The 26,912-nt window shown below is 32.8% G+C and overlaps 2 protein-coding genes across 2 annotated transcripts in view; both read left to right on the plus strand.

Annotated features, from left to right (window-relative positions):
• The first annotated feature begins 5,448 nt into the window (after window positions 1-5,448).
• Window positions 5,449-11,676, plus strand: LOC114377300 (kinesin-like protein KIN-5D). The gene is made up of 22 exons (XM_028335745.1): window positions 5,449-5,935; window positions 6,046-6,175; window positions 6,510-6,665; window positions 6,759-7,235; window positions 7,515-7,612; window positions 7,696-7,852; window positions 7,963-8,032; window positions 8,146-8,222; window positions 8,308-8,361; window positions 8,438-8,518; window positions 8,624-8,735; window positions 8,901-8,987; window positions 9,077-9,252; window positions 9,333-9,494; window positions 9,574-9,681; window positions 9,751-9,909; window positions 10,021-10,104; window positions 10,198-10,403; window positions 10,493-10,594; window positions 10,671-10,780; window positions 10,870-11,021; window positions 11,225-11,676. The coding sequence occupies exons 1-22, from the start codon at window positions 5,766-5,768 to the stop codon at window positions 11,444-11,446; spliced, it is 3,150 nt and encodes a 1,049-aa protein (XP_028191546.1). The 5' UTR covers window positions 5,449-5,765; the 3' UTR covers window positions 11,447-11,676.
• A 1,995-nt stretch (window positions 11,677-13,671) lies between these two features.
• The window catches only part of LOC114373560 (DNA-directed RNA polymerase III subunit 1), a 29,341-nt gene continuing 16,100 nt past the window's right edge, over window positions 13,672-26,912 (plus strand). The window contains exons 1-16 of the mRNA XM_028331039.1: window positions 13,672-14,135; window positions 14,233-14,362; window positions 15,968-16,117; window positions 16,768-16,930; window positions 17,640-17,827; window positions 17,987-18,096; window positions 19,234-19,333; window positions 20,060-20,275; window positions 20,495-20,643; window positions 20,741-20,882; window positions 20,962-21,102; window positions 21,730-21,918; window positions 24,257-24,479; window positions 25,630-25,723; window positions 26,063-26,297; window positions 26,383-26,574. Coding sequence (XP_028186840.1) covers window positions 14,062-14,135; window positions 14,233-14,362; window positions 15,968-16,117; window positions 16,768-16,930; window positions 17,640-17,827; window positions 17,987-18,096; window positions 19,234-19,333; window positions 20,060-20,275; window positions 20,495-20,643; window positions 20,741-20,882; window positions 20,962-21,102; window positions 21,730-21,918; window positions 24,257-24,479; window positions 25,630-25,723; window positions 26,063-26,297; window positions 26,383-26,574 — 2,496 coding nt within the window. The 5' untranslated portion in view covers window positions 13,672-14,061. The remainder of the gene's footprint in view (window positions 14,136-14,232; window positions 14,363-15,967; window positions 16,118-16,767; window positions 16,931-17,639; window positions 17,828-17,986; window positions 18,097-19,233; window positions 19,334-20,059; window positions 20,276-20,494; window positions 20,644-20,740; window positions 20,883-20,961; window positions 21,103-21,729; window positions 21,919-24,256; window positions 24,480-25,629; window positions 25,724-26,062; window positions 26,298-26,382; window positions 26,575-26,912) is intronic.

Here is a 26,912-nt window from a genome sequence, read left to right on the forward strand (position 1 = left end):
GTGATGATCGATGATATGCACTATGCTTTTGTAGGCTTTATATAGTAATGGCCACATAATATAAAATTGGATGCATGTCGTGCCCATAAGGTCATCATTCATTTATTGTAAAACTGATTTCGTAAATGTTGAATTGAATTATATATTTTAACTAGCTTTGTTGGTTGGAACTCGGAAGCTTGCTTTGTTGCTTTTGCCAGTGGAAGACCGCGCCATTCACGGCCAATCGCCTCCCAATATTTTATTTTTCCTACCATCTTTATTTTCAGTTGCGATCAATGATTATTCTACATTCTAAAGAGTGCCCATAGTTCATAGTATCCTACTTTCTCATATCATTTTGTGGATTTATATCTATAAAATGAGACATGATTATTTGATACACGTAAGTTTTAGTGAATCTACGCCTTTAGCAATTTTTTATGAATGACAAGTATCATCAATTTAATAAAGTGATATTATCGTAATAATCATTTATATGAAATTTAAATGACTTAATTGTTTGTACGTAGATATGTAATCTAATAAGTAACAGTAATAAGAATTTATTTATATACTCTGCAAAAAAAAATATAGAATTTTTTATATTTAGATAGTATATTGAAGATTAAAATAAAGTGAGGAAATTCGGTATCAATATTTTTTTAGTTAAATGAAACTTTATATATAGTCTTGATTTAACTATGGAGGGAATAAGGAAAATTTGTTAGGGGGACAAAAATTCAACACATAGTAAAAGAGGCGTGAAGAAGGGAGTCGTAACATTAAATTTGAAACGCTAAAAGTTAAAATTTGAATTTTCTAGGTGTAGATGTAAGGTTAGAGAGGCGTAAAGTTAGAAGTAAATGATAAGAAGAAAATTGTTAAAAATAATTGTAAGTATGTAATATTTCCATTTTCCAAGTATCCAACCCCTTCAATTGGTGGGTTGTCAGAATGCCTTTTTTTAATCCAAAAATTATACCTATCATATCCCTAGAAAAAAACACTAAATTTGAGGGAATTAAGCGAAGATTTTTTTTATAAAAAAGGTAATTATTAAGAGAAGTAGGTAGGTGTTGGCAGATAAAGATATACTATCCACCGAAGGCAAAAGAAAGTATATAGGATAAAAACAATACAATGGCCAAAGACCAAAGTTGCAAAAATAGAGGACCTGTTAATTTTGGTTTGGTGGGGAGTACACGGCAATCCTTAAGCTAAAATTATCTTGGAAGGCAAAGTGTCTCAATCCTGAGTTGATCCCTCTTTCATTCAACAAGAAATCTTTTTTTTTTTTTTTTCTTTCTGGGTAATGAAGTTACTTGAGATTGAGAATGTACCAAAATTAAAGTCTGATAGTGGTGAAGCAGTGTCATCCGAATATCAAATATAAAATGAAGAAAAATGGGGCCACCTTTGTGTCTTAAAAGTTAAAACACAACCCAATCCAATAGCTGTGTTCTCCTTTTCCAGCCCAACAGTCTCTCACTCTCGTTATTCAGCAAACGTAAGAGTTAGGAATTGTAGACCAACAAAAACAAAAAACAAGAGTTAAGAATGATGCTGCCCATGGGATAAAAAAACAAGAAGAAGGAATGATGCTGCCTAATCTTAAGGAGAACTTCACCCTTGACCAAGGAAGTTGAAGTTCAGCTTTGGGTTACTGAAAAGTGACAAGTTCACCTCAATTAGTATAAAAAGCAAAAAATTCAACAAAGGTGAAGGAAACGAACAAAATAAAATATTTAATTTGAAAGAGGAAGAAAAAAAAACTTGCATTTTATAACAAGTATTTCCATAAATTTTACATAAACTATTCTTATAAGTTATTTCGAAGAGTTTATTAAAATAAGTTAAACACATCTTATGAACCAACCATAAGATATTATCAAAAGTTCTCCCAAACACTTACTTAAATAGTCATAACATAAAACAAGTCAAAATAAATTATTGATAATCTCTTTCAAACAGACTAAATACAAAAAAACTTATGTATGTAATTAAACACGTGCTCTATTAAAATTTCAACAAAGGTTCCTCTTATTTTACTTGCTTTTCCAAATTACTAACCTTACGTATAACTTTTATTTTACTAGCAAAAATAAAAGAAACTAAAGAGAAATTTATAATTAAATTAAAAAATAAAATTACAAGTTTATTGAACTCAATTTTGATTCATTATCACGTACAAATATTAGGAACATAAATATTTATTAAAATTTATTTGATTAATTTTTCAATCAAACATACAGACATATGCTTTAAACGCACGACCCTTTTTATTTGGAAAAGAATATTAGAATATTGTCACTTCCTTGTTAAAGTGTACTTGAAGCTGAAAGTGACCATTTTTTATAGCATTTGGGACAAGACACGGTTGCTTGATCTTAACAAATTAAAACATGTTTTGTAGTTTGTATAACTTTTTTTTATATATATATATAGTTTGTAGTTTGTATAACTTAAAGAACATTTCTTGCTCTTTAATTGAATTCCCAATTTTGTTGTGTGTTTCCCAGGAAATGTTACTTATCGTTTGAGTTCAAAGAAACAATACAGTTCAAATATTTTTTTTGCTTATTTTCTTTATTTGTTATAGACAACTCAAATATTAGGAACATAAATATTTATTAAAATTTATCTGATTAATTTTTCAACCAAACATATAGGGATATGCTTGAAAATCACAACCATTTTTTTTTAAATAGCAATATATTATCATTTCCTTGTTAAAGTGTACTTGAAGTGGGATAATTACCATATATCTTTGACAGCATCTTGGACAAGAAACAGGTGCTTGATCTTAACAAGTTCAATCATGCTTTATAGTTTGTATAACTTTTTTTAACATTTCATACTCTTTAATTGAATTCCCAATTTTGTTGTGTGTCTCTGGCAAAATGTGTCACTTATCATTCGACTTCAAATAAATAATACAGTTCAGGCATCTTTCATTTTTTTTCTTTATTTGTTACAGATAACTCAAAATTAGGAACGTAAATATTTATTAAAATTTATTTGATTATTTTTTCAACCAAACATACAGGGATATTCTTGAAAAGCACGACCATTTTTTTTAAAATAGCAATATATTGTCATTTCCTTGTTAAAGTGTACTTGAAGCGGAAGAGTTACCATCCTTGGCAGCATTTGGGACAAAAAAAGGTGCTTGATCTTAACAAGCTAAAACATGCTTTGGAGTTTGTAGTTTGTATAGCTTTTTTGTACAACCTGTAGTTTGTATAACTTAAAGAACATTTCTTACTCTTTAATTGAATTTCCAATTTTGTTGTGTGTCTTTAGGGAAATGTCACTTATTGTTTGAGTTTAAACAAATAATACAGTTCAGATATCTTTCGTTTTTTCTTTATTTGTTATAAACAATTCAGATACCTGTATTAAAATAGTATTAGAATTAATAAGAGAATAAAATGGCAAGAGAAAACAAGGTAAATTGAAGGTTGTAGTCCACCTAAAGGTTAGTTTTTTATTTTTTATTTAATTATCCACTAAAAATTAATTGAGTAGTTATACCTCAGAAAACAAAAAATTGGGATGCATCAAAGCTATAATTCAAAGTCACACGTTATTTGGAATAAGAATTGTTGGGGAATTGATATAACAAAATTTCACATCACATTTTAATCAAAAACATTAAGACTTAAATGTATGAGTCATTTCCTCACTTATTGATGCTTAACTTTTCTACTTGTGGGACTTCACCTTACATTTGTATTCCAATACCGCCTCGTCCTGCTACAATTCTGATATAATAAATATTTTAAATTATTATTATAATCTTACAATTTTAATAGATTAATGTTTGTTTTATGCATGAAATAATTATTTTCCTTATAATTGTGTACAATTTTTACTTAATTTCATGTCAAGCTCAAAAATAAATGAGAGCAAAATTTTTTTACTTAATGTGTTGCTAAACACTTGAAATTTTAACCTTGATAAATAAGGTGTCATGATCATTATTTCTTTAAGTTATCCAAAAATAAATGAAATCAAACAAATTTTATTTAAAATGTCAATTTAGCATGTTGTAATCAATCCAATTATAAAAAAATTTGTCATATTTTCTCCATTTTTTATAAATAAAAAAAGAAAATAGAATCACAAATAAAACGGGAAAGTCCAACCCCATATAAAAATAAGGATAAATCTAATTTTTGGTCCCAAAAGAGATTGAAAACGGGGTGGGGAGGACTTCAGGAGTCAAGGACAAATAGGAGAGAAACTAAACCCACCCCAACCTTGCCCCATTGCCATACCTAATAAACCTTTCCCTCTTCATAGTATTTTTACCTAAATACATATAAATAAGTAACAATAAATAAATGATAAAATATATTTTTAATCATTCTATTTTTTAGTAAAGATTGATTTTAATTTCTATATTTTAAATTGATCATATATTCAAATTTTAAAAAATATGTAAATTTAGTCTCTTTCCTATAATATAAATGATCAATTTTAGGGACTGAATTTATATGTTTTTAAAAGTTTAGAAATCAAAAAGATATTTTTTATATCAGATGCAAACAAACAGAAGAAACACAAACTAGATTCTCAAATGAGGCGCGTGCATGGCATCCGCCAGCAGACTAGATAATTTATCAAAATGATCTATTTAGAAGTACAGAAATTAAAATCAAATTTTATAAAAAATACACAGATAAATTTTTTTATCCATAAATAAAGAAGTCCTGTTGTTCAACTAACAGTAAACTGTAACGAGGAGACAGAGAGAGCAGGCTAGTGTTACCGAGCTGCTGAGGCCTGAGTGTTCTATTCCAGTTTCAGTTTTCTTTTTTAAATAAAAACTTTTAATTCTGTACTTGTGTTAGTGCATGTACGAAATCAGATGTAAAAATATGTTTGAAATAACAGTACTTTAAAAAAAATGATGATCTTACTTTTTTATATTTAATCATTTATTTAATTGTTATAATTTTTTAATTCATTATTTTAGATCTTATAATTAATAAGTAGATTTTTTAATATTTGATATTTACATTTTAAATCCCAAACCTGTAGTTAAGATTGTTTAACTAATGGAATTAACAAAAATATAATAACAGAAGATATCTTTTAAAAATTAAAATATAAATGTTGAAAATTAAAAAAATTATTTATTAAATTTTAAAGATTAAAAAATTTATTTATTAACTATAAAAATTAAATAAAATAAATTTAAAAACTATAAAAACTAAATGAATAATCTTAAATATTATATTTGTATTGGTTAGATCAGAACGCCTATCGTGATAATTTATAATTTGGGTTATTCTGTTTTAACGGTGGCGTGATCCCAGAAACGTCCCAAGTTTGACGCCGTTATCCTCGCCCCGTTACTTTTCAATCGCCGTCCCACTATTTTGAAACGTCTCTCAACCCGTAAACTATAACGGTAACGCGCTTCTTCAATTTCCTTTTCTTCTCTATTTCCATTTTTTTTCCTCTCTCGCTCTCCTTGTCTTACCTTTTTCTTTCAGCTTCCATAACAGAGACACTACTCCCTCTCCTTTCTCTCCTTCTATCACTCACATTATATATTATATTATTAATTAACCATTAAATAAATAAATAAATAAATTATCTCTGTGAAGTGAAGTTTCTGACACCGCAAAATTCCATATGAATAAACTACTATAACTAACCACACTCTGAGATAACAATTCTGGTTTATAATTTTAATTTCATAGTTCTTCTTCTTCATTCTCTCCAACCACACATTTCACTATCATCGGTTCCGATTTCAATTTCGAAGTGCGATGGAGGCTCAGCAGAGAAGAGGAGGATTAGTGCCGCTGTCGCCGTCGCAGACGCCGCGCTCCGGCGACAAGCTGGCGCGAGATCTGCGATCTGCGGATTCCAATTCGAGCGGTCACAGCAAATTCGATAAGGACAAAGGCGTCAATGTGCAAGTTCTTGTTCGTTGCAGGTCACTGAGTCGAACTAACTAACTCCGAGTTTCACTTCACTGAGTTCGGTTTGTTCGCGACTCGGTGAAATTCGCTGATCGCGTTTTTTTCGTTTTTTGTTTTTGTTTAGGCCGTTGAGTGAAGACGAAGCGAGGTTGAACACGCCGATCGTGATTTCGTGTAACGAAGGTAGAAGAGAGGTTTCGGCTGTGCAGAATATAGCCAACAAACAGATCGATCGAACCTTCGCATTCGACAAGGTTTTTTTTTTTTTCGCGTTTTGTTTTCTTATATGATGATCCTTTTTGGTAATGTAAAATTTGAGGAGTTGTTATTATTTTTATTACTTCAAGCGTGAATTACTTTGCGGAATATATGTATTCTGCATTCAAATGAAAATAATCAAAATATCATTATTGTTGAACTGAATACGAAGTGATCGAGTAACTCACTTGCCTCATTCTGTAATCTTTATAGAAAATGACCATAAGAGCGAACTATTACTCGTTTTTCTGTTTTTTTCTTATAATTTTTTTCTGTGAATTCTGCGCTTGTAATGGTGCATTAATCGGATTTGTGTTTGTTATTGAATAGGTTTTTGGTCCTAATTCCAAGCAGAAAGAACTTTTTGAGCAGGCAATGTCTCCTATTGTGAATGAAGTGCTTGAAGGATATAACTGCACCATTTTCGCGTATGGTCAAACAGGGACAGGAAAAACTTACACAATGGAAGGAGGTGCAAGGAAGAAGGTTATTACTTTTGGCCAGCATTGGTATTTATAGTATTTCTTGTTGCTTTGTGCTGAATCAATTCTTTGATTGGTGTTTTTTGGTTATGTTTAGAATGGAGAGTTTCCGAGTGATGCTGGTGTCATCCCAAGAGCTGTGAAACAGATTTTTGATATATTAGAAGCTCAGAATGCCGAGTATAGCATGAAAGTGACGTTTCTAGAGCTTTACAATGAGGAGATAACAGATCTTTTGGCCCCTGAGGAGACTTTAAAATTTGTGGATGACAAATCTAAGAAACCTATAGCTCTTATGGAGGATGGAAAGGGGGGTGTTTTTGTCAGAGGTTTAGAGGAAGAGGTTGTTTGCACTGCAAATGAAATTTATAAGATATTGGAAAAGGGTTCAGCGAAAAGGCGAACGGCTGAGACTCTTCTTAACAAACAAAGCAGTCGTTCCCATTCCATATTTTCTATCACTATTCACATTAAAGAGTGTACTCCAGAGGGTGAAGAAATGATTAAATGTGGGAAGCTAAATCTTGTGGACCTTGCAGGTTCTGAGAATATTTCACGTTCCGGTGCAAGAGAGGTATCAAATGATTTTGGTGTTTATTTTGGGTAGTGTACATTCAAATTATATTATTTGGAACAGTATGACAGCCTCTTTTTTCTTTATGAGATTATTGATTGATATTGAAAAAAATAGGCCCCTGGACAACATTATAAAATTCAAATTACCCCTTGTCTATTTAGTCATCTTCAGTTCTGGCATTATCTTTATCTCACTCTGATTATTCTTCAGTATTTGTCTGAAAAGACTAAAATGTTATAGCTTTTTTGAGATTCATTTGTAAGAAAATGCTCGCAGGGTAGAGCAAGGGAAGCTGGGGAGATAAATAAAAGCTTGCTTACACTTGGTCGAGTGATTAATGCTCTAGTTGATCATTCAGGTCATGTGCCTTATAGGTATGAATGGCTACCGTTCTTCTGGTTATGGTAACTTTTGATTCTATTTTCAAACCTAGAGAAAAATGCTTTTATTATATCAGGGATAGCAAATTAACAAGACTGTTGAGGGATTCCTTGGGCGGTAAAACCAAGACATGCATAGTTGCTACGATATCACCTTCTATTCACTGTCTGGAAGAAACTCTTAGTACCTTGGATTATGCACACCGTGCCAAAAATATCAAGAACAAACCAGAGGTGACTTTCATAGTTCCTACTTTTTTTGTCAACCTTACCATGCTTTTTTTTTCTTATCACAGATTTGCAGTGCAACATATCTAATAGTTTGGAGTTCAATACTTTGTTAGATCAATCAGAAGATGGTGAAATCTGCACTCATAAAGGATCTGTATTCTGAAATTGACAGACTGAAGCAAGGTTGTTTAATGCTTTTGTATTCTAAAAGAAAATAGCACCATGTTAATAAACTATTTTTCCTTTTACAGTTCAGTGCTGGAATGTTGAATTTTTTTACGTATGTGGTTTTGCAGAGGTGTATGCTGCAAGAGAGAAAAATGGAATTTATATACCGCGGGATCGTTATCTTCATGAAGAAGCAGAGAAAAAGGTTTCTCTAACTGTATCTTTATATGAATTGGGAATACAGTTATTCTTTTGAGACATTACTATTGCTAAATCTGTATGTTCTATAGGCCATGGTTGAAAAGATAGAACGCATGGAACTAGAAGCAGAGTCTAAGGATAAGGTATTTTCCATCATAAATAATTCCAATATAGTTATAATCACTTGTATATTGAAATGCATCCCATAACTTTGAGCAGCAATTGATGGAACTTCAAGAACTCTACAAATGTCAGCAACTTTTGATTGTCGAGTTAAGTGATAAACTTGAAAAAACCGAGGTAAAAAAAGTTCTTAATAGGTGGCTGTACCTAATTGTTTTTATTTATTTTGAACATCTGACCTGGTTCAAGAGTTAAATTTATTTACGGCATATGCTATCTCAGAAAAGTCTTGAAGAAACTGAGCAGTCATTATTTGATCTTGAGGAAAAGCACACACAAGCAAATGCAACAATTAAGGAAAAGGAATTTCTAATATCGAATCTACTGAAATCTGGTTAGTGAAGTGTAATTATACCTCTTATTCTGTATCAACCGGCTTTCTGTTTGGGTGTACCCTTTAGCATACCCTTTTTGGGTTGGTTGTTGAAAATCATTTCTCTCATCATCCAATGTAATATGCAATAGTTGTGTGATTTTTCCCTGTTCTTGCTTCTTCCAGAAAAAGCACTTGTGGAGCATGCAATTGAGCTACGAGCTGATCTAGAGAATGCTGCATCGGATGTGTCAAAGCTGTTTTCTAAAATTGGTTAGCATTTTCTTTCAACTGGTTTTTCTTGTGGGTGTCAATTAGAAGGAATAAATTGACATCACAAAAATTGTTTTTGTAAACCTTAGAGCGGAAGGATAAAATTGAAGAAGGAAATAGAATACTTGTCCAGAAATTCCAGTCTCAGTTAGCTCAACAGCTAGAAGATTTGCACAAGACGGTTGCAGCATCGGTAATTCAACAAGAGCAGCAACTAAAGGAAATGGAAAATGATATGGATTCTTTTGTATCAACAAAGGCAGAGGTGGGTTTCCATAGGATGAAATCATGCCTTATTATTTATATTATCTGATTAATAAATTTGTTTTGGTATGCCTCTTTTAGGCTATTGAAAATCTAAGAGCGCGGGTAGGAAAATTTAAAAACATGTATGGTTCTGGCATTAAAGCTTTGGGCAATTTAGCTGAGGAGTTTAAAGGAAATAGTGAGTTAACTTTTGAAGAGTTGAATTCTGAAGTAGCCAAGCATTCATCTGCCTTGGAGAATGTAAGTGTGTTTCTTACACTTTATAAATTGATTCTACGTGAGGTTTCTTGGTGTGTTTAATTTAACTTTTGTGCTTCAGCTTTTTCAAGGAATTGCATTAGAAGCTGATTCATTACTAAATGATCTTCAAAGTAGTCTCAAAAAGCAAGAGGCCAAGTTAACTGCTTATGCTCGACAACAGGAAGAGGTCCGTGATTTCTGGTTTGTTGGGTGAACTTCAGAGTTAGAGATACTAACTTCTATGCTATTGCTGTAGGCACATGCCAGAGCAGAGGAGAATACACGTGCAGTATCTAAAATAACTGTGAACTTCTTTGAGACATTACACATGCATGCATCCAATATGATCCAAATTGTAGAAGAATCGCAATTTACCAATGATAAAAAATTGTATGAACTTCAAAAGAAGTTTGAGGTGATCGAAGTGTGCCTTTTTGCAGAATTTGCATAAATCATGATCGGAAAATTTTTAATTAATACTCCCTTCTTTTTTAACTTTGATGCATCTTATTCTTTATGGGTGTAGGAGTGTACTGCGCATGAAGAAAAACAACTACTGGAGAAAGTGGCAGAAATGCTTGCTAGCTCTAGTTCTAGAAAGAAAAAACTGGTAGCTGTTTCTTTTAGACATGCTAAACTAACCTACAGTAGCTTCCGTTACTACCTGAGTGTAAGTTCTTACCATTTTTTATTTGCTTGTTAGGTCCAAATGGCAGTTAATGATCTTCGGGAAAGTGCAAACACTAAAATCAGTAGGCTGAGGCAAGAAACATTAACCATGCAAGATTCCACTTCTTCTGTTAAATCTGAATGGAAACTTCACATGGAAAAAACAGAGTCCAACTATCATGAGGATACTTCTGCAGTAGAATCTGGAAAGAATGACCTTGTGGAGGTTATTCGGCACTGGTATGGAATAGGAGTGTACTGTGTGTACTTTGTCTCTATTATATTCTCTTCTGTTCACTAAGCCCTACCTTGACCAAACAATTGCACAGCCGCAAAAAGGCAGAAGTAGGTGCACAACAATGGAGAAATGCTCAAGAATCCATACTTAGCCTGGAGAAGATAAATGCTGCTTCTGTGAATGCTATTATTCGGTAGGTCTTTCATTCCCAGTCGAGATCAAAACAGTCAATATATTTTGTTCATTTTCTCTCAATTGCTTTTGATTAGGGGAGGAATGGAAGCTAATCATCTCCTACGAGACCGATTCTCAAGTGCTGTGTCAACTACACTTGAAGATGCAGAAATCGCAAACAAGGATATTAATTCTTCCATTGAACGTCAGTACTTGGTCTCATACATATGAAATCATAAATGCCTTGGTAAATCATGCCACAGATATCAATTGACGAAATATTTACGCATGCAGATTCATTGCAACTTGATCATGACGCTTGTGGGAATCTAAACTCTATGATTATCCCATGCTGTGGTGACTTGAGAGAATTGAAGGGGGGTCATTACCACAGAATTGTAGAGATAACTGAAAATGCAGGGAAATGTCTTCTCAGTGAATACACGGTAAGGGACTTCAAGTTCCAATTCCTTAGTATGCACATATGTAGTATAGATTTGGGTAACAAGAAATCGGCATCCAGCCGAAGCTGTTTGGAAAAGCGCATGTACATAAAATACCTATTTTTCGTTTTTCTCAAGGAAAAAAGTGTTATCTCTGGCTGCTGGATTCTAATTTTTGTGTGTTGAAACTGCCATGTAAAATACAGGTAGATGAACCATCTTGTTCAACACCAAGAAAGAGATCCTTCAATTTACCCAGTGTTTCATCCATAGAAGAACTAAGAACCCCGTCATTTGAGGAACTACTGAAATCCTTCTGGGATGCAAAATCTCCAAAACATGCAAATGGTGATGTTAGATATATTGGGGCATATGAAGCTGCTCAATCCGTAAGAGATTCCAGAGTTCCTCTTATAGCAATTAATTAACTAGAGCAGTCAAAAACTCTGTAAATAGCATATTGTTCAAATGTAATTCCATACAAATTACATATTCATTTATTGTTTATTTTGGAAAAAAAAAAAGAAGAAAAAACAAATTATCTATGTGGAGGCAGAAACATGTAAAAGATTACCCTTTTTTATACTTTTGCTTCCACAATGGTGTACATCTATTGTTGATGTCAACTGAAATTGGATCTTACGTGATTTTTTTGACATGTTTATATTGAATATCAAACCTTAAAAAAATCATTGTCGTGGCAAACGAGAGTGAGTGAAAGAACAACAGAACTATTTTATTATAAAAAAATATTAATAATGTCTAAATCTTTAAGTTCAAATCATTATAAAAATTATATATCTTATTGAGTAGATCGTCTATTTAATTTTAAATTGCATTGCCAAATATGTTATATTTCTTTCGTTATTATTTAATTTGTTTATTTTTATCTTCTTCCTTGTGTAAGGTAATTTCTTAAAACTTTTTTATATCTTTTAATTTTTTTTATATTTGAAAATTTGACATTAGCATGATATTGTTTTCTTGTTTCTTATTATTTCAACTACGAAGATGACAAAAGATTCAAAAGAGAGGTTTACAAAAATAAGTTTGATTTTTTTCCTTTAGAATTATTTTATACGTATATATATATAATTAATCTCTTTTACTATTTTCTTTCCTTTTAATATATTTATATTTTATCTTTTCATCTTATCTTATGTCTCTGAAATAATCTTCTATCATTTTTTTAAAATATTTTCTAATATTTAGCATTTAAAGTTTGGTTGGTGATATTAATTTATGGATAAGATTTAATGTCATCTAATTATTTAAAAAATTATTTGAGCTTTTTTAAAAAGTTAGAGATAATTTTTTGAAATTAAATCTTAATCCTATATTGTTATATGATCTAGATTTAATTATTTCACTTTATTATTATATGATTTTTATCGTATGTAAAATTTAACTCATTTCATGAACTTTAAAATTTCAAGAAAATAACATTTTACTCCTTTGTTCAAACACTCAATCCCTTCTTCTTAGACATAGTAATGGGGTAGGGCGGGTACCAGTATTGTCTTCCCAATCCCTTATTCCGAGTCCCCAATATATTCTCGTATCCGATACTCATACCCAATTCAAATTAGGAAAAAAAAATTGTAAAAAATATTAAAAATTTGATTTTGGAAAAAATAAATTGATTGTTAAACATTTATTTTTAACTGCTTATATATATAAATTTATTATAGTGCATGTGTCTACAAAAATCGTTAAAAAATAATATTAAATTATGTAAAAATTTTAAAATAAAATTAACTAGTAATAAAAATTCTATACCTTTTAATTAAATTATGCAAAAATTTTAAAGATTTTATGTAACGGAATGAGTTTGGGGTCGGGACGGATCTGGTAATCCATACCCGTACCCGACTTCTTGATTATCAAGAAAACCCGAACCCATACCCAGTCAACTCGGACAAAGTCAGGACGAATTCAAACGAATACTCACCGGTATGGTTTTTCTTACCATGTATACTTCTTCTTCTTCCTTTCTTTTACCCATCCCCCTTCTCACCTCCTATTAAGTACACATAAATAAGTTAAATAAGTTTGTAATGTTATTTTTTGAAATACACAATGAAATGAGGTTTTTATTTTTTAGAACAAAAAATAAATACACAACATGATGTTGTGTATTTGAGAAAGAAAGAAATAAAACTATATTTCTATTATGTTTTTTTATTAATTATAAATACAAGTTACATATTTTAAAATAATTAAATTAATTGTGATATAATTTATCATTTTTAATAGTACTTAATATCTTTTAAATTAAAATTAAATTAATTGAATACAAATTACCAATATTATTTATAGAGATAATCAAATTAATTATTATAATAATCATCTTTATTAATATAATCAAATAAATTGATGATATTAATTTGATTATAATTAAAAAAATAATTTGTCATTAGTTTAAATTTAAATAAAAAGATCATTTATGTAATAATTAATTTAGTTATCGTTTAAAATGTAATGTGGGTTGTTGTTAATATAATTTGTATCAAGTAAAAAAAATAACTATGCAATTACTTTTATCGTGAAAAAAATATCCAACTAAATATAAGAAGGGATGCGAAAAAATTATACAAACGAAAACAATAGAAATTTGTTTAAAAAGAAAAGAAGGCATATAATTGCCATAAATTTCTGAGTAAAATCCAGTGGCGAGTTCCAACCTGACCCTTGCGTTTCTCGCGAAACATGAGCTTTGTTCACTAGTTCGTAATCATAATGCCACGAAACAAATATGTGAAACAATCATTTCATATTATTCACTCCAAACATTTAAATTAATCAATTACTAATATTTTATTAAACAGAGATACTCGTTTTTTTTACACTCAAAACCCTACGCACCGCCGCACACGGGGCGCCGCCGCACACGGGGCGCCGCCGCACTTTGCACTTGGCTCTGCTCTGGTCAACAGGAAGCACGATAAGGTTGGGTTTTCGAGGACCAGGATAATCGTTTTGGTTCGTGAAAAAAACCCTAAACCCTTTCCTACGCTCTTCCCAGGAAGAAAAAGAAGAAGAGATGAATAGGGCGAGAACTGAAGGCATAACTTTCACGAAGGAGCCGTTCATGGAGGATACAGGGCCTCGCAAGATGTGAGCGTTTATTTGTGCCTGTTCATTTACCATTACTGAATAACTTTGATTGACCTACAATTGAAGGGATTGCTACTTTGTTGTTTGTTTATTGCAGAAAGAACATGAAGTTCTCCACGTTATCAGAATCGGAAATAAGCAAAATCGCTGAAGTTCAAGTGTGGAAAGGTTCCTACTATGACTCCTTTAAGAAGCCTATCCACGGTGGCTTGTTGGATCCTCGCATGGTACTCTTCAATCCTTTTTCCACACTTTTCTGAATCCTGCTTATGTTTGTGTTTAATGTTGATACTTTGCTTATATATTTTTTTTTTCATTTGAGATTTTTATATGATCATCATGCTACATTTGTTGTAATATATATAGGATGCAAAATTAGCCTTGTGTATTTAGTCTGGCATGAATTTGGAGTTGTTTAGAATGTTGAACTATGACGAAATTGGTCTTTTTTTTTTTTCTCGGTTGTTATGGTGAGATGGCAGATGCAGTATTTCAATATTAGGTTTTGGAAGGTGGCTTGTGGTGTTATAATTTTAGTTACTGGGTATACTATATGGATGAAGAAATTGCCAATTCAATTTGGTAGTGGGTTTTTATAGATTATGAGTAATGGGACCAGGACTTGTATGTAATTTATGATTGATAGAAATTGTTTATTTATGTAGCAATTCTTATTGAGTGGAATTACCAGGGTTGTTGTTTGGACCTTGAGTCAACTTTATTTGTAAAAGAGAAAGTAAGAAGCACCATAAAAAGCATGACACACGCACATATATAGGAGGGATCAAGTTACTCCAAGAGTAATTTTTAGGGTTACTTTGCATCCTCTCCATTCATTTTCTTAAAATATAATGGTTAAGATGAGTTCCTTATTACAACCATTAGATTTCTAGGAAATAAATGGTGTGGATGGGGAGTAACTCTTTTAAAGTTACTCCTCATATATATATATATATAAACATTTTTGTTTTTTCGTTTCTTAGATTTTAGATTGTTAATATTTTTCATTTTTAATGTGTATGTTTGGATTATCCTGGCACCTTTGATGATGCTGTTCTTATTCCGCCTCAACTTTTCTTTGACAGTTAGTGTGTTTCCCCCTCATTCTACCTTGTTTCACAAGAGAGACAGACGTGATGCATATATTATGAACGTCTCCTTACACTGTGAAAAATGCTTTTTCACTGGGAGTTTACATTTTGCTTACATGTTTTAGCATTTTGCCCCTGAAATTTATGGAAATTGCAAGAGTCCTATGCATCAGGTCTTAAATGTTGATATGTTGTTTGGATTTTGAAATAGTGTTTTGTAGATAATCAGTTCTGGCTTTGATGCACATCTGTAGTTTCTTTTTGCCCCGCCTCTTCTCTAATCTTGATTTCCACATTTTCTTAAATTTTGATTAAAATGCATTGATTTGAGCTAGGGATTAGAACAACACGGTTCTCATTTAATATTCCAGGCCTTTCTCTCTTTTACCAGATAGTGTAGTCAATTAGAAACAGGGATGAAATAAATTAGGTCACTTATCCAAGAGTCTATGTGATAGAGGACTAGTGATCAACAAAAATCTATTTAATAGTTTTTGCTTGTTAAGTCTTGCCTTTAAGGCTCTATAAGTAGAGGTATCGTCAGACCCCTTTTTTGTAAAGTATGTTGAAGAAGTCAGGTTGATGTAATACTTGGCTGGACTTGGTTGTTCTGGCTTTCAATCTGTTTGATCATATATATATATATATATATATATATATATATATATATATTCCCAATGCTCATGTTTACTCTTTACCTGCACATAATGCTAAAATAGCATTTTTTTTTGTGCAATTCAGGGCCCTGCTAATAAGAGTCTTGTCTGTGCAACATGCGATGGGAACTTTCATGATTGTCCAGGGCACTATGGATACTTAAACCTTGCCCTTCCTGTTTTCAATGTTGGATATTTAAGTACCATTGTGGAAATACTGAAGTGCATTTGTAAGGTATAAAAATCTTTCACGTGTTTCTTATATGCTCTCTCTCTCCCTCTCTCTGGATTTTGGTTCTTCCTTTATTTTTTGTTTATTGTTAACACAATGTTCTCTTGTTTTATCTCATTCAAGTTTTAAATTGCCTTATAACTACTACTTATATAAAATGCATATATGAATGTGACAATTTCAGAATGTTTAGCTTTAGAAAATGACTTTTTTCAAGCAATGTTAAGTTTCCTAACTCACACTATAAGCACTGTCAGCCCTTTTGTTTGATGGCCATTCACTTGGTGTTAAGTGAATTTTTCTCTTCCCTTGGGTTGAGATTTGAGCCTCCTTTTGCAACAAGAAAAGAACTCAAACTTAATTTATCCATTCTCTTTGAAAATGCAACTTTTGCTCTGTTAATTCCAATTCAAGTTTTTTGTTTAGTTCAGGCTTTTGTGGTCTGTCACTTTCATCAACTTATAAAAAAAATTGATTGATCACAATTTTTTTGTCTAAAAAACGTATTGTTTCTACAGATATACAGGACTTTGGCAAAAAGCAAAACAATGAAGGGGCTATTAGCTTATTATACATTCAAAATTCATGTTATAGTGCATAAAAATCTATTTACAAGTTTGTATGTCATACTGATTGGCATTATACTTTACCAGGGCTGTGCTCGTATTCTCCTTGATGAAGATACCCGTAAAAAACATCTGAAGAAAATGAGAAGTTCCAAAAAGAGTGAGCTGGATAAGATTGATTTTGTGAAAGTTCGTGTAATTAAAGATTGTAGCAAAGTTGTGAATTGCCCAAGATGCGGATATATCAATGGTTTGTTTCATTGCTTTATTCAAACAACTTTATTATCTGAATTTCTTAAAGGCTGTGTTTTGGTGACTTGATTTCTGTATTTGGTAGAATTATAATGTGTTTTAGGCTTCCACATTTTTTGTTTTGATTCTGTTTTTAGGGATATCATGGATTGAATCTTAGTAAATTTTTTTTTGCTCTTGCTGATTTGTTCTCAGCAATGAATAAGCTCATATATTTTTTATTCTGTCATGAATCCCTTGAATACATTATTGGCAATTAGAATAAAGCATAAGGTTCAACATCCTGTGGTAAACCTTTTTCTTTAATCACTATCTTTTTAGATATTTTAGAATGCACTTTCTTTTTGGTGCTTTGCTGATTCTTTATTATGTGGAAAATATGGATTACCATTGTTCTGGTGTTTACTTTGTATGAGCTATGTGCTAACACAGGCTCAAGATTTGGTAAGCTTCTATTGCAGGAGAATGTTGCTTGAAGACCTCCATTTTGTTGAACTGATTGTAATCACACATGGCATAAATAACACCATTTTTTGCTCTCCCAATTCAATAGAAGACTAACCTGTTGTTCTAAGAGGGGAAATATTTACACTAATTGCTAACCATTTTATGATTTAGGATTATATATGGTTGCATTGCATAATGCATATTAAGATATGCACTTTTACATATCTGAGATGATATTTGTGATGACTATTGTGATACAGGTTCAGTAAAGAAGCTTCCGGCTTCGCTGACAATCATACATGATTGCTCAAAATGTAGAAATTATATTGTTGAAGAGCTTGATTCCGCACTTTCTCGTATGAAAGACTCTAGGGCGACCACCAATGTGTCTAATCGAATTCTTAATCCTTTCCAAGTTCTTTCCCTGTTTAAAAGAATGCTTGATGAGGTGGACATTTATTTTTATATGTATGTTTTTTGGGTTTGATTTTCCAACTTTACTTTTTAAGGGATCATATTACCTGCAATTCTGTGGGCATCATGAATGCTATGCAGAGATAAATATTTTTTGTCTCCAGGTGAACATTTTTGTTACATTTGGTTGTAGGACTGTGAATTACTTTATGTTGCTGAAAGACCAGAGAAACTCATAATGACAAACGTTGTTGTGCCACCTATAGCTATTCGACCTTCAGTTGTTATGGATGAATCACTGAGGTAATGCCAGTTTGGTAGTATTTATGTATTTGTCCCCCATGATTAACATGATGTGATCTTTGAAACTGTGTATAAGCTAAGGAAAAATAGAGTGAGCTAAAGTATTGGGCCCAGGGAATTTATGTGTTTAGGGTTTAGGATCTGACAGTTGGTTTCTGTTATAATTCAGTTGTAACAAACTATCTGTCATCTCAGCAGTTGGTTACTATAAGAGGCTTATATAAGGCCCATGTAACACTGTTTCAGCATTCAGTTTTGATTCCCAATCATCACTCTCAAATCTCTCTCTCTCTCTGTTTCTGAATTTGCTCTTATCTTCAGCTATTCTTCTAACCGGCAGCAAGGTATTGGAGTTGTGGGAAATAGGGATATGAATTATTTCAGATTTGTGAATGTATAGGCTCTTGTACTTTGAAAATACCATTATTCATTCATGAGCATGGGAAGCAGCACTCTTATCAATTCTTCCTTGTAATTGTAAAGTGTAATAATTTCGAAAAGCATATTTTAATTAATTATTAATTGATTTCTGAGAGAAAGAGAGCAACAGAATTTGCAATCGAGAAACTGATTTTCGTTAAGGTGAATTAAATTATTATGAGTGAATGGGTTCCGCTATTTATAAATGCCCTAATTAGTTGGTTGTTGGCAAGGTATTAAAGTCTCTGTGATCAAGTGATCTGGTGTTTGTTTTTTGCTGCATTCATTTTTCATGATTAAATTACCATTATTTTTTGCATCTGTGCATTTTTTTTTCTGTTTCAAGCCCATAGGATTTTGTGTTAGGGGGTTGTAAATATAAAATACCATTGTTCAGCTTCCACCATAGGGGAGTTGTTCTTTTTGACAGCATGTGTGTAGTGTATTTAACTAGTATGAAATGCCAGAATTTTCTGCCACTAGTCTTTTCATGTGAATATTATTTGGGATAGGATTATTTTTTTGTGCTTCCATGTGGGATTATGCACATGGTGTTCCAAAAGTCATTTCTTTGGTGCATATTTTGAGGGATTAGAGGCTTTTCTTTTGTTTTAGGAGGATTCCTGATCCCCTGTTCTTTTTTGCCCAACTCCAATAATTCTTTTACAGTAAATGGTAATAACTGATGCTTAGGGTTTTTGTCTTCATTTTTTGCAGCAACGAAAATGACATAACAGAGAGGCTAAAGAACATAATCCAAGCAAATGCTGTTTTGCGCCAGGAATTACAAGAATCAACTTTTTCGTCCAAATTTCTGGTATAGCAGGGCATCTTGAGTGATTAGATTTTCTTTGTCAAGCTTCAGTTACTGTTAAATGTGTTCTTTAAGGGAGATCTTAGATTTCATAATATTTTTGAAAACTCTGGTTTTTAACCGTGCCGAATGGTGTTGTGTGATCTATGTAGCCGACCTCACCTAGTGGAATGAGGCTTTGTTGTTGTTGTTCTGTTAATATTAAGTTGCTTATACAGAAAGACATGTTTTCCCATAGATTATATGCTCAGAAGAGTTTTTTAAGTTCTTTCATTTGTTTTTTAAACATCATCATGGCATGTATGTATTTTAGTCTTTTGTGATTCTCCTTGTTCTGGTATAATATCTACATGGTGTCTACATGCCGTGTGTGTGGGATGAATTGCTTTTCAGTCACAGGCATTTGCCTTGGTCATGAGGTACTTCTAGTGGAATTTGAATCCTTGTACTTCATGTCGTGGTTGATTCATTATTGTTTCTATTTTTATAAAATTTGTTTGAACTTGTATAATGTCAAGGCTAGCTCTTGTGGAATATTATGCTATAGAATTTATTCCTAATATAATATTTATTTGAATTGTATACATTCTAGAGTCTGGTTTTTCTGTTTGCTTGGGATTGTGTACATTTATTTGCTCTCTTCTATGTTTTTCTTTTGTCATGAGATTATTATTTATTTTTGTTCCATGATGTAATGGTGGTGTGATTGTGTTGATGATTTTGGTTTAGGATGGTTGGGATATCCTTCAAAATGAAGTTGCTCAGTTTATAAATAGTGATGTCCGTGGTATACCATTCTATATGCAACCGACCAAGCAATTGGCTGGTTTTGTTCAGCGCTTGAAAGGGAAGCATGGACGTTTCCGCGGCAACTTATCTGGTAAACGTGTTGAATATACTGGCAGGACAGTTATTTCACCCGATCCTAATCTGAAGATTTCAGAGGTTAGGAAGCCTTGCCAGTTATCATCTATAAGTACTTTCTATCCTTTAGAATTAGATAATGCATAAGGCAATAAACTAGAAGAATGTTAATATTTATAACACGTTTTTGAAGAGATTAGTTATTGTCACTATAATTCTCATGAAAACAACCAATGCAAAGAATTTCCCTCCTTTTTTAAGGTTCATGTTTATGCCTCTTAACTTTCTCATTTACTCTAGGTTGCAATACCCATCCATATGGCTCGTATATTGACTTATCCTGAGCGTGTTACTCACCACAACATAGAAAAGTTGAGACAATGTGTGAGAAATGGTCCCGATAAGTATCCTGGTGCGAGAATGCTTAGACGTGATGGAGGTCACTCATGGTTTGTAGTTTGTACTATTTCATTTTTTTGCTTTGTGGAGTTCTTGAGCCAATTTTATTTATTTGACAATAATATAGAGCCTATTGTTATTTTGTAGGTCCTTAAAAGTTCTTTGTAGGAAGCGTGCTGCAGATGAATTGAGGATTGGTGATATTGTTGATCGCCATTTGGAAGATGGAGACATTGTTCTTTTCAATAGACAGCCAAGCTTGCATCGGATGTCTATAATGTGTCACAGGGTAATTTCTTAAAAAGTGAAATGTAGAATTGTGAGAGATTTTGATCCAATTGCATTAATATTTAATTTTTCACATACAGGCAAGGATTATGCCTTGGAGAACTTTAAGATTCAATGAATCTGTATGTAACCCATATAATGCTGACTTTGATGGTGATGAGATGAACTTACATGTCCCACAGACTGAGGAGGCTAGGACAGAGGCTATTTTGTTGATGGGGGTAAAAATTACTGGATCTCATTGTCGTTTAGGATTGCTTGTTGACTATCTATAGTGCTTTTCGGTGCAATTTTTATTGTGCACTTTTTGTAAAAAAAATCATTATGATTCCTTCTGCTATGATCTTCTAAGTGCTCTGCCGGGCAATTCCTTTTATAGGTCTTTCATTTGTCTGTTTCCTTTGTTTTGTCAATGTATCTGTTTTTTCTTTCACTTTTTCATTATTTCTGCTATATTTTCTGTGTACCGCTTTTCGACAAGGCATGCTTTAATGAAATGGAATATTATGTCGGCATAGAGAGAAAACAAGAGTGATTGACGTTGAATTCCATGAGTGTGAATTACACAGAAGAGGCTATTATTTATGATTAGAGTCATAAATACAAAGAACAACTGTTACCCTAATTACTGTAATTATACACTATACATGCATAACATTTCCTATTTCCTATTTACAATATTTCAAAGAATACCAACATGCACCATGATTAGAAGATTTTGGTTAAACATGGTTTAAGTATTATTATTTACATATTTTAATATTGTGTGATTTGTTCAATTGAGTGTATGGTTTAAGCATTTGAAGAACTTAACATTATTTTCTTACTGGAATTTTGTTTATTGTCAGGTGGAAAACAATTTGTGCACTCCAAAAAATGGCGAGATTCTGGTTGCTTCTACTCAAGACTTTTTAACCTCTTCCTTTCTCATAACCAGGAAAGATACTTTTTACGACCGTTCTACCTTTTCACTTATTTGCTCGTACATAGGTGATGGCATGGATCCTATTGATCTGCCAACTCCCGCAATTGTTAAGGTGAGAGTTGGAGCTTATAAATGTGACATTCACTAGATTCACTCACTTATTTAGCCATTTTATCGAGTGTTTATCCATTGTGTCTTTGTTGGGTCTGAAAGGAAGCTAAGGTATCCACTTACTCTAGGAGTAAGTTTTGATTACTACGCCTTTGAGTAACTTTCTGTAATTTGCAAGTTTAACCAATACAACTGTTGAATGAATAATATGATATAATCTTGATTACTTAGCATATCAACTTTTAAACAATTCACACGACTCAGTCTCTAACATTCATAGCCATGTATTTAATGTGATAATCAACAAATACTTGTATTTTAAAAACAATACTATAGAGGTGAAAGGAAATATTGATATTATAAGTTGTATGAAATTCAATTGTCTTGATTACCTCATTCAAAGTTTAAGTTTAAGAAGAATTAATGGTTTGGCCCGGAAAACTTGATTGGTTTGGTTTATTTTCACATAATCTGTATAGGAGTATACTTACTCGTGCTACTTGTCTTTTTGTTTTTAACTGATCTATAAAGGCTAAACTACAGTTAGTAGTTAGTCTATAGTTAGTTGGTTAATCTGTTAGGACAGCTGTGTGACAGCTGTCACTAACTAACTCAGCTTAGTTGACAGTTACAGTTGTGTAACTGTCTATATATACTGAGCTGTAACTGATTTCTTGTTGGGTTGAATAATATCTCACTTCTCCTCAATTCTGTCTGTGATATTTTCTCTCTATCTCTCTCTGAGAATTCTATAATCTGACACTGTTTGGTTAGGTCTTCGGGCCCCAGGTTTCAAACCCAATGAACTTGACATGAACCAAAAACACCTTTTGGGGTGGTGATGGTGATTTCACCAATGGTTTAAAACCAGCCACACTTTTTGGCTTGGTAACATCATCCACACTGTAACAATCTCAGTCTTCTGAGTACTAGCCATGAACAAATCATATTCTGAAGGAATTATCACTACAAAAAAGGTTATCACTCAGTTCTCAAGATGAATTTTCTCTACTGCAGGAAGCGCTATCCTTCATTTAAGTGCTTCGACCTTGGTCAACAATGTAAATTGCGAAATCAGTAATCAACAAAATGCAGTGTTTCATCTTTCCCGCACTACTGAACTTCAAAACTATATCCACAAATAGAACCTCCTTATCCCCTCTATGTATAGGCAAAACAAACATAGAAATATAACATAAAATGGATTGACAGTGCCAGGATCATCTTAAGAAACATAGAAAAGGGTGTTCTTAGGGGGGAACCTTATTTGTGTAAAATCTTCATTAAAAAAGGGGTGAAGGAATGTTGAGGTGTAGTCACGCTTGTAGTCTCTGAAGAGAGGCCTTGCAATGGACCTTGATGGATGTCCATGGATGGTTCACATTGACACGTTTTCTTAGCAAGGGAACCACAAAGTTTACATTTTTTTAATATTTTATTATAAGGCCTTGTCACCCTACCTGAACAACCCAATCTCTTTCTGGTTGGTTCAATTCTGATCGGGTTGCCTTTCCAAAGACAAAGAAACCGAACCAACTCAACCTGCCACTATGTAATTGGTTTGGACTTCAGAACACACAAATCCGACCAGACCCAACTACACCGTTATATGTTTGCCATCAAGCTGATTTTCAAAACATGCTCTAGATTTACTACAGCTAATTATAGATTTATCAGGACATTATTGCAGACCACTGACTCTGAGGGGTAGGTAGTGACAGTGTCTTCTGTATCAGATTTTGGGATGTCTTTGGAATTGGAGTGAGATGATTTTTTCTTTTTAGGGGGTTTTCCTTTTCTATGCTGTCTCTATTCTAGTATAAGTCTGTTGTCCTTTTTTGGGGGGATAATTTTTATTTTATTTTATTAAAATAAAGAGAATGAGTGAATGAGGGATGATGTTATGGCACTGCATTCCATGTGCAAAATGGATCATGACACACCGTCCTTGAAATAACCATTGGATGAGAACTAGAGCAGCAATAAGACAACCCTATCCCGAAGCTAATTAAGTTGCAATAGTTCTACAAAGAAAAAATATTATCTTTTATTTCTTCCTTCTAATAATTTACTTATTATTATTATTATCAATTTTTTATTTTTTAAGAAAATTCTGGGAGAGATGTGTTATGAAGAAAGAACTAACTATAGGAGAGGTATATTCATATGCTTTAATATGGACATTATTGTTTTGTGCTGTGGTTAAATTGGTGGCTGGGTTGAGTCCTCTTCTTTTATATAATAAGCTTGATGAATCAAAATTTGTCGCAATGAGTCATTCATTTTACTAATTTATATACAGTCAATGCATGTTTTCTTACTGCCATTATTCTTTGCAGCCAGTTGAACTTTGGAGTGGTAAGCAGTTATTTAGCATTATACTGCGCCCACATGCTAATATGAGAGTCTATGTGAATCTTACTGTTAAGGAGAGAAACTACACTGAAGACAAGAAAATAAAAGACAAGAAAATAGAATGGAAAACATTGTGCCCAAATGATGGGTTTGTTTATTTTCGTAATAGCGAGTTGATCTCTGGACAAGTTGGAAAGGTTACTTTAGGTTAGTTACTCTAAATTTACCTTGTTTATTTCATTTCATATTTCTATGCTCAAGAGGATTGTTTAACTGTAGGTAAACTTAAATTTTCATGACTACTGTGTATGTATGTGATACCACCATTGGTGAAGAATTACGTGAGCCTTTAGTACACGAAGGCAACCAAGGAAGGTGGGGGCGTGTTTACATGAGGAAAGGGCAGGAGGAAAGGCATTAGAAGGGTGATTTGGTCATAATTGTTAGTTAAGGGGTATTTTGGGGTGTGGAGTTAGATATTTTGCCTTTTGTTATCTTAACGGTTATTAGTAACAGATTTGGAGAGAGAAGGGGGATCATTCTGTTTTTGGGGATTATTATCGTTTTGGATAGAGGAGCTTGGCTCTGGGACAGACTGGGTACCCATTCCTGTCTGTTTTTCTTTGTTCTTGTTATCTTTTTAATTCAATCAAGGTCTCCCTGTTTCATTCACAATATCTACTATATTTTGTTTTCTGGTTCTGCATCAGTATGGAACTATGGATTAGCTTATTTTGAGGTTGAAAAAGCTTTGTTTTGGCATCTTCATGAGAGTGCTTTTGAAATAAAAAAGAATTATTTCCCAAAAAAGAAAGCTGGAAACAAACATGTTGTAATTTATATTACATGCATATCTGTGAAGACATAACTCTACTGTGCGTAAGCTTTTCTCAAGTTGTTTGAACTTTGAAGTTGCGTAAATGCAGTTGAGTGGTGTGATGAAAGTTACAACAATTTGGGAAAGTAGTAAATGTTAGGACATTTTCAATGTATTTTATTTAGTAGTCATTTGGATAGAAATGAAACAAAAGACAAACTGTATCCCATTTGCCATGTCACTCTCTGCCAGATTTATAAGGAAAGAATTTTATGTAGAAGTGAGAAATCAGTTAGAACTTACAGCTGGAAAGTATTCAGTTCTATACTTCCAATTATCTCTTTTTCTTAGTTATGATAATTTATGTCAACTAACCATTAATATTACTGCAGTGATTCTTTAGAAAAGACTGGAATAGTGATGTAGTTTACTTTTAACACCTTCGCACGCCTAGTTTGTTATAAGAATGTAGTCTTACCCTTAATGGCTTCATGTTTTTGCAAATATGTTGATGTCCTGCTTTGTTTTGCATGAGTTCAGGAAATGGCAACAAAGATGGACTGTTCTCTGTGCTACTGAGAGACTATAGAGCACATGCTGCTGCATCTTGCATGAATCGTTTAGCTAAATTGAGGTAAATATGTCTGCTCTATGGGTGGTAATAGTGATGTCTGCTTTATATCAGTTGAGTGCAAAATGTTTTGAATTAGATTAAAAGAAATACTGGAATTTAAAAATATGCTTTTAAAGTAACCTTGGAGGGATGGATCAATGCAAGCCCGAGCTCTGCTGTCTGTGTGCCTTTGCAAAATCAAACTGATGCTGCAAGGGAAAGTGAAATGTTGTAAGAGCAAAAATGCTAAAGTAGAATTTCTGTTAAAAGCTGTCACCTTTTGCATTTTGATATTGTATTTGCGTTTGCATGGGTGGATTTAGGAGCTTCACAGAACATGATCATTTTACTTGGATGCAGTGCACGATGGATTGGCAATCATGGGTTCTCAATAGGCATTGATGATGTCCAACCAAAAGAGATTCTGATTAACAAGAAAGATGAAACAATTTCAGAAGGTTATAGGGAATGTGATAAACACATAGAAGCTTTCAATAAGGGAAAACTAGAACTCTTAGCTGGTTGTGATGCTGCGCAGACATTAGAGACTCGGATTACTGGGGTATTAAATGGACTTCGTGATACGGCAGGGAAGGTATCCATTTCTTTTTCCTAAAGTAATCTGTCTGTGTGTGTTTCAGACAAATGTCTGCCTATCAATGACTTTGTATTTTTCTCAGGTCTGCATGCAAACCCTACACTGGAGAAATAGTCCATTGATCATGTCACAATGTGGCTCCAAAGGATCTTCTATTAATATCAGTCAAATGGTTGCCTGTGTTGGTCAACAATCAGTCGGTGGTCGTCGTACTCCTAATGGGTTCATAGATCGGAGCCTTCCTCATTTCCCCAGAAAATCAAAAACCCCTGCTGTATGTTTGTTCTCATTATTTTGGAACTCTTTCATCATAAACATTTCAATCCCCACTTATCCTTAATTCCTTATTTTCTTCTGTACTTAGTTGGATTAATACATAAACTTGCTCTGAGGTTGCAATCTGAATATCTCATCACCTTAAATCGTCCTTTTTAAAATATTTAAAAAATATCTTGTAGTATCAATATTATATTTTAGAGTAATGTATGTGAGTATTGTACTAAGTTAGTAATCCAGCTGTCAAGTGACAGCTGGCAGCTAACTGTTAGAAGCTTGCTCTGTAAGTCTCCTAAATCTAGTATAAAAGCTAGATTGTAATAGAATCTTTTTGGA

The sequence above is a fragment of the Glycine soja genome, chromosome 11, assembly GCF_004193775.1.
Source record: "Glycine soja cultivar W05 chromosome 11, ASM419377v2, whole genome shotgun sequence".
Lineage (NCBI taxonomy): Eukaryota > Viridiplantae > Streptophyta > Magnoliopsida > Fabales > Fabaceae > Glycine > Glycine soja.

Excerpts from the sequence above, each read along its gene's own strand:
- LOC114377300 (XM_028335745.1), top strand. The coding sequence starts at position 5,766 with ATGGAGGCTCAGCAGAGAAGAGGAGGATTAGTGCCGCTGTCGCCGTCG. Across the intron at positions 10,595-10,670 it reads TCTGTGAATGCTATTATTCG|GGGAGGAATGGAAGCTAATC; the intron begins GTAGGTCTTTCA and ends GCTTTTGATTAG. Across the intron at positions 10,781-10,869 it reads TATTAATTCTTCCATTGAAC|ATTCATTGCAACTTGATCAT; the intron begins GTCAGTACTTGG and ends TTACGCATGCAG.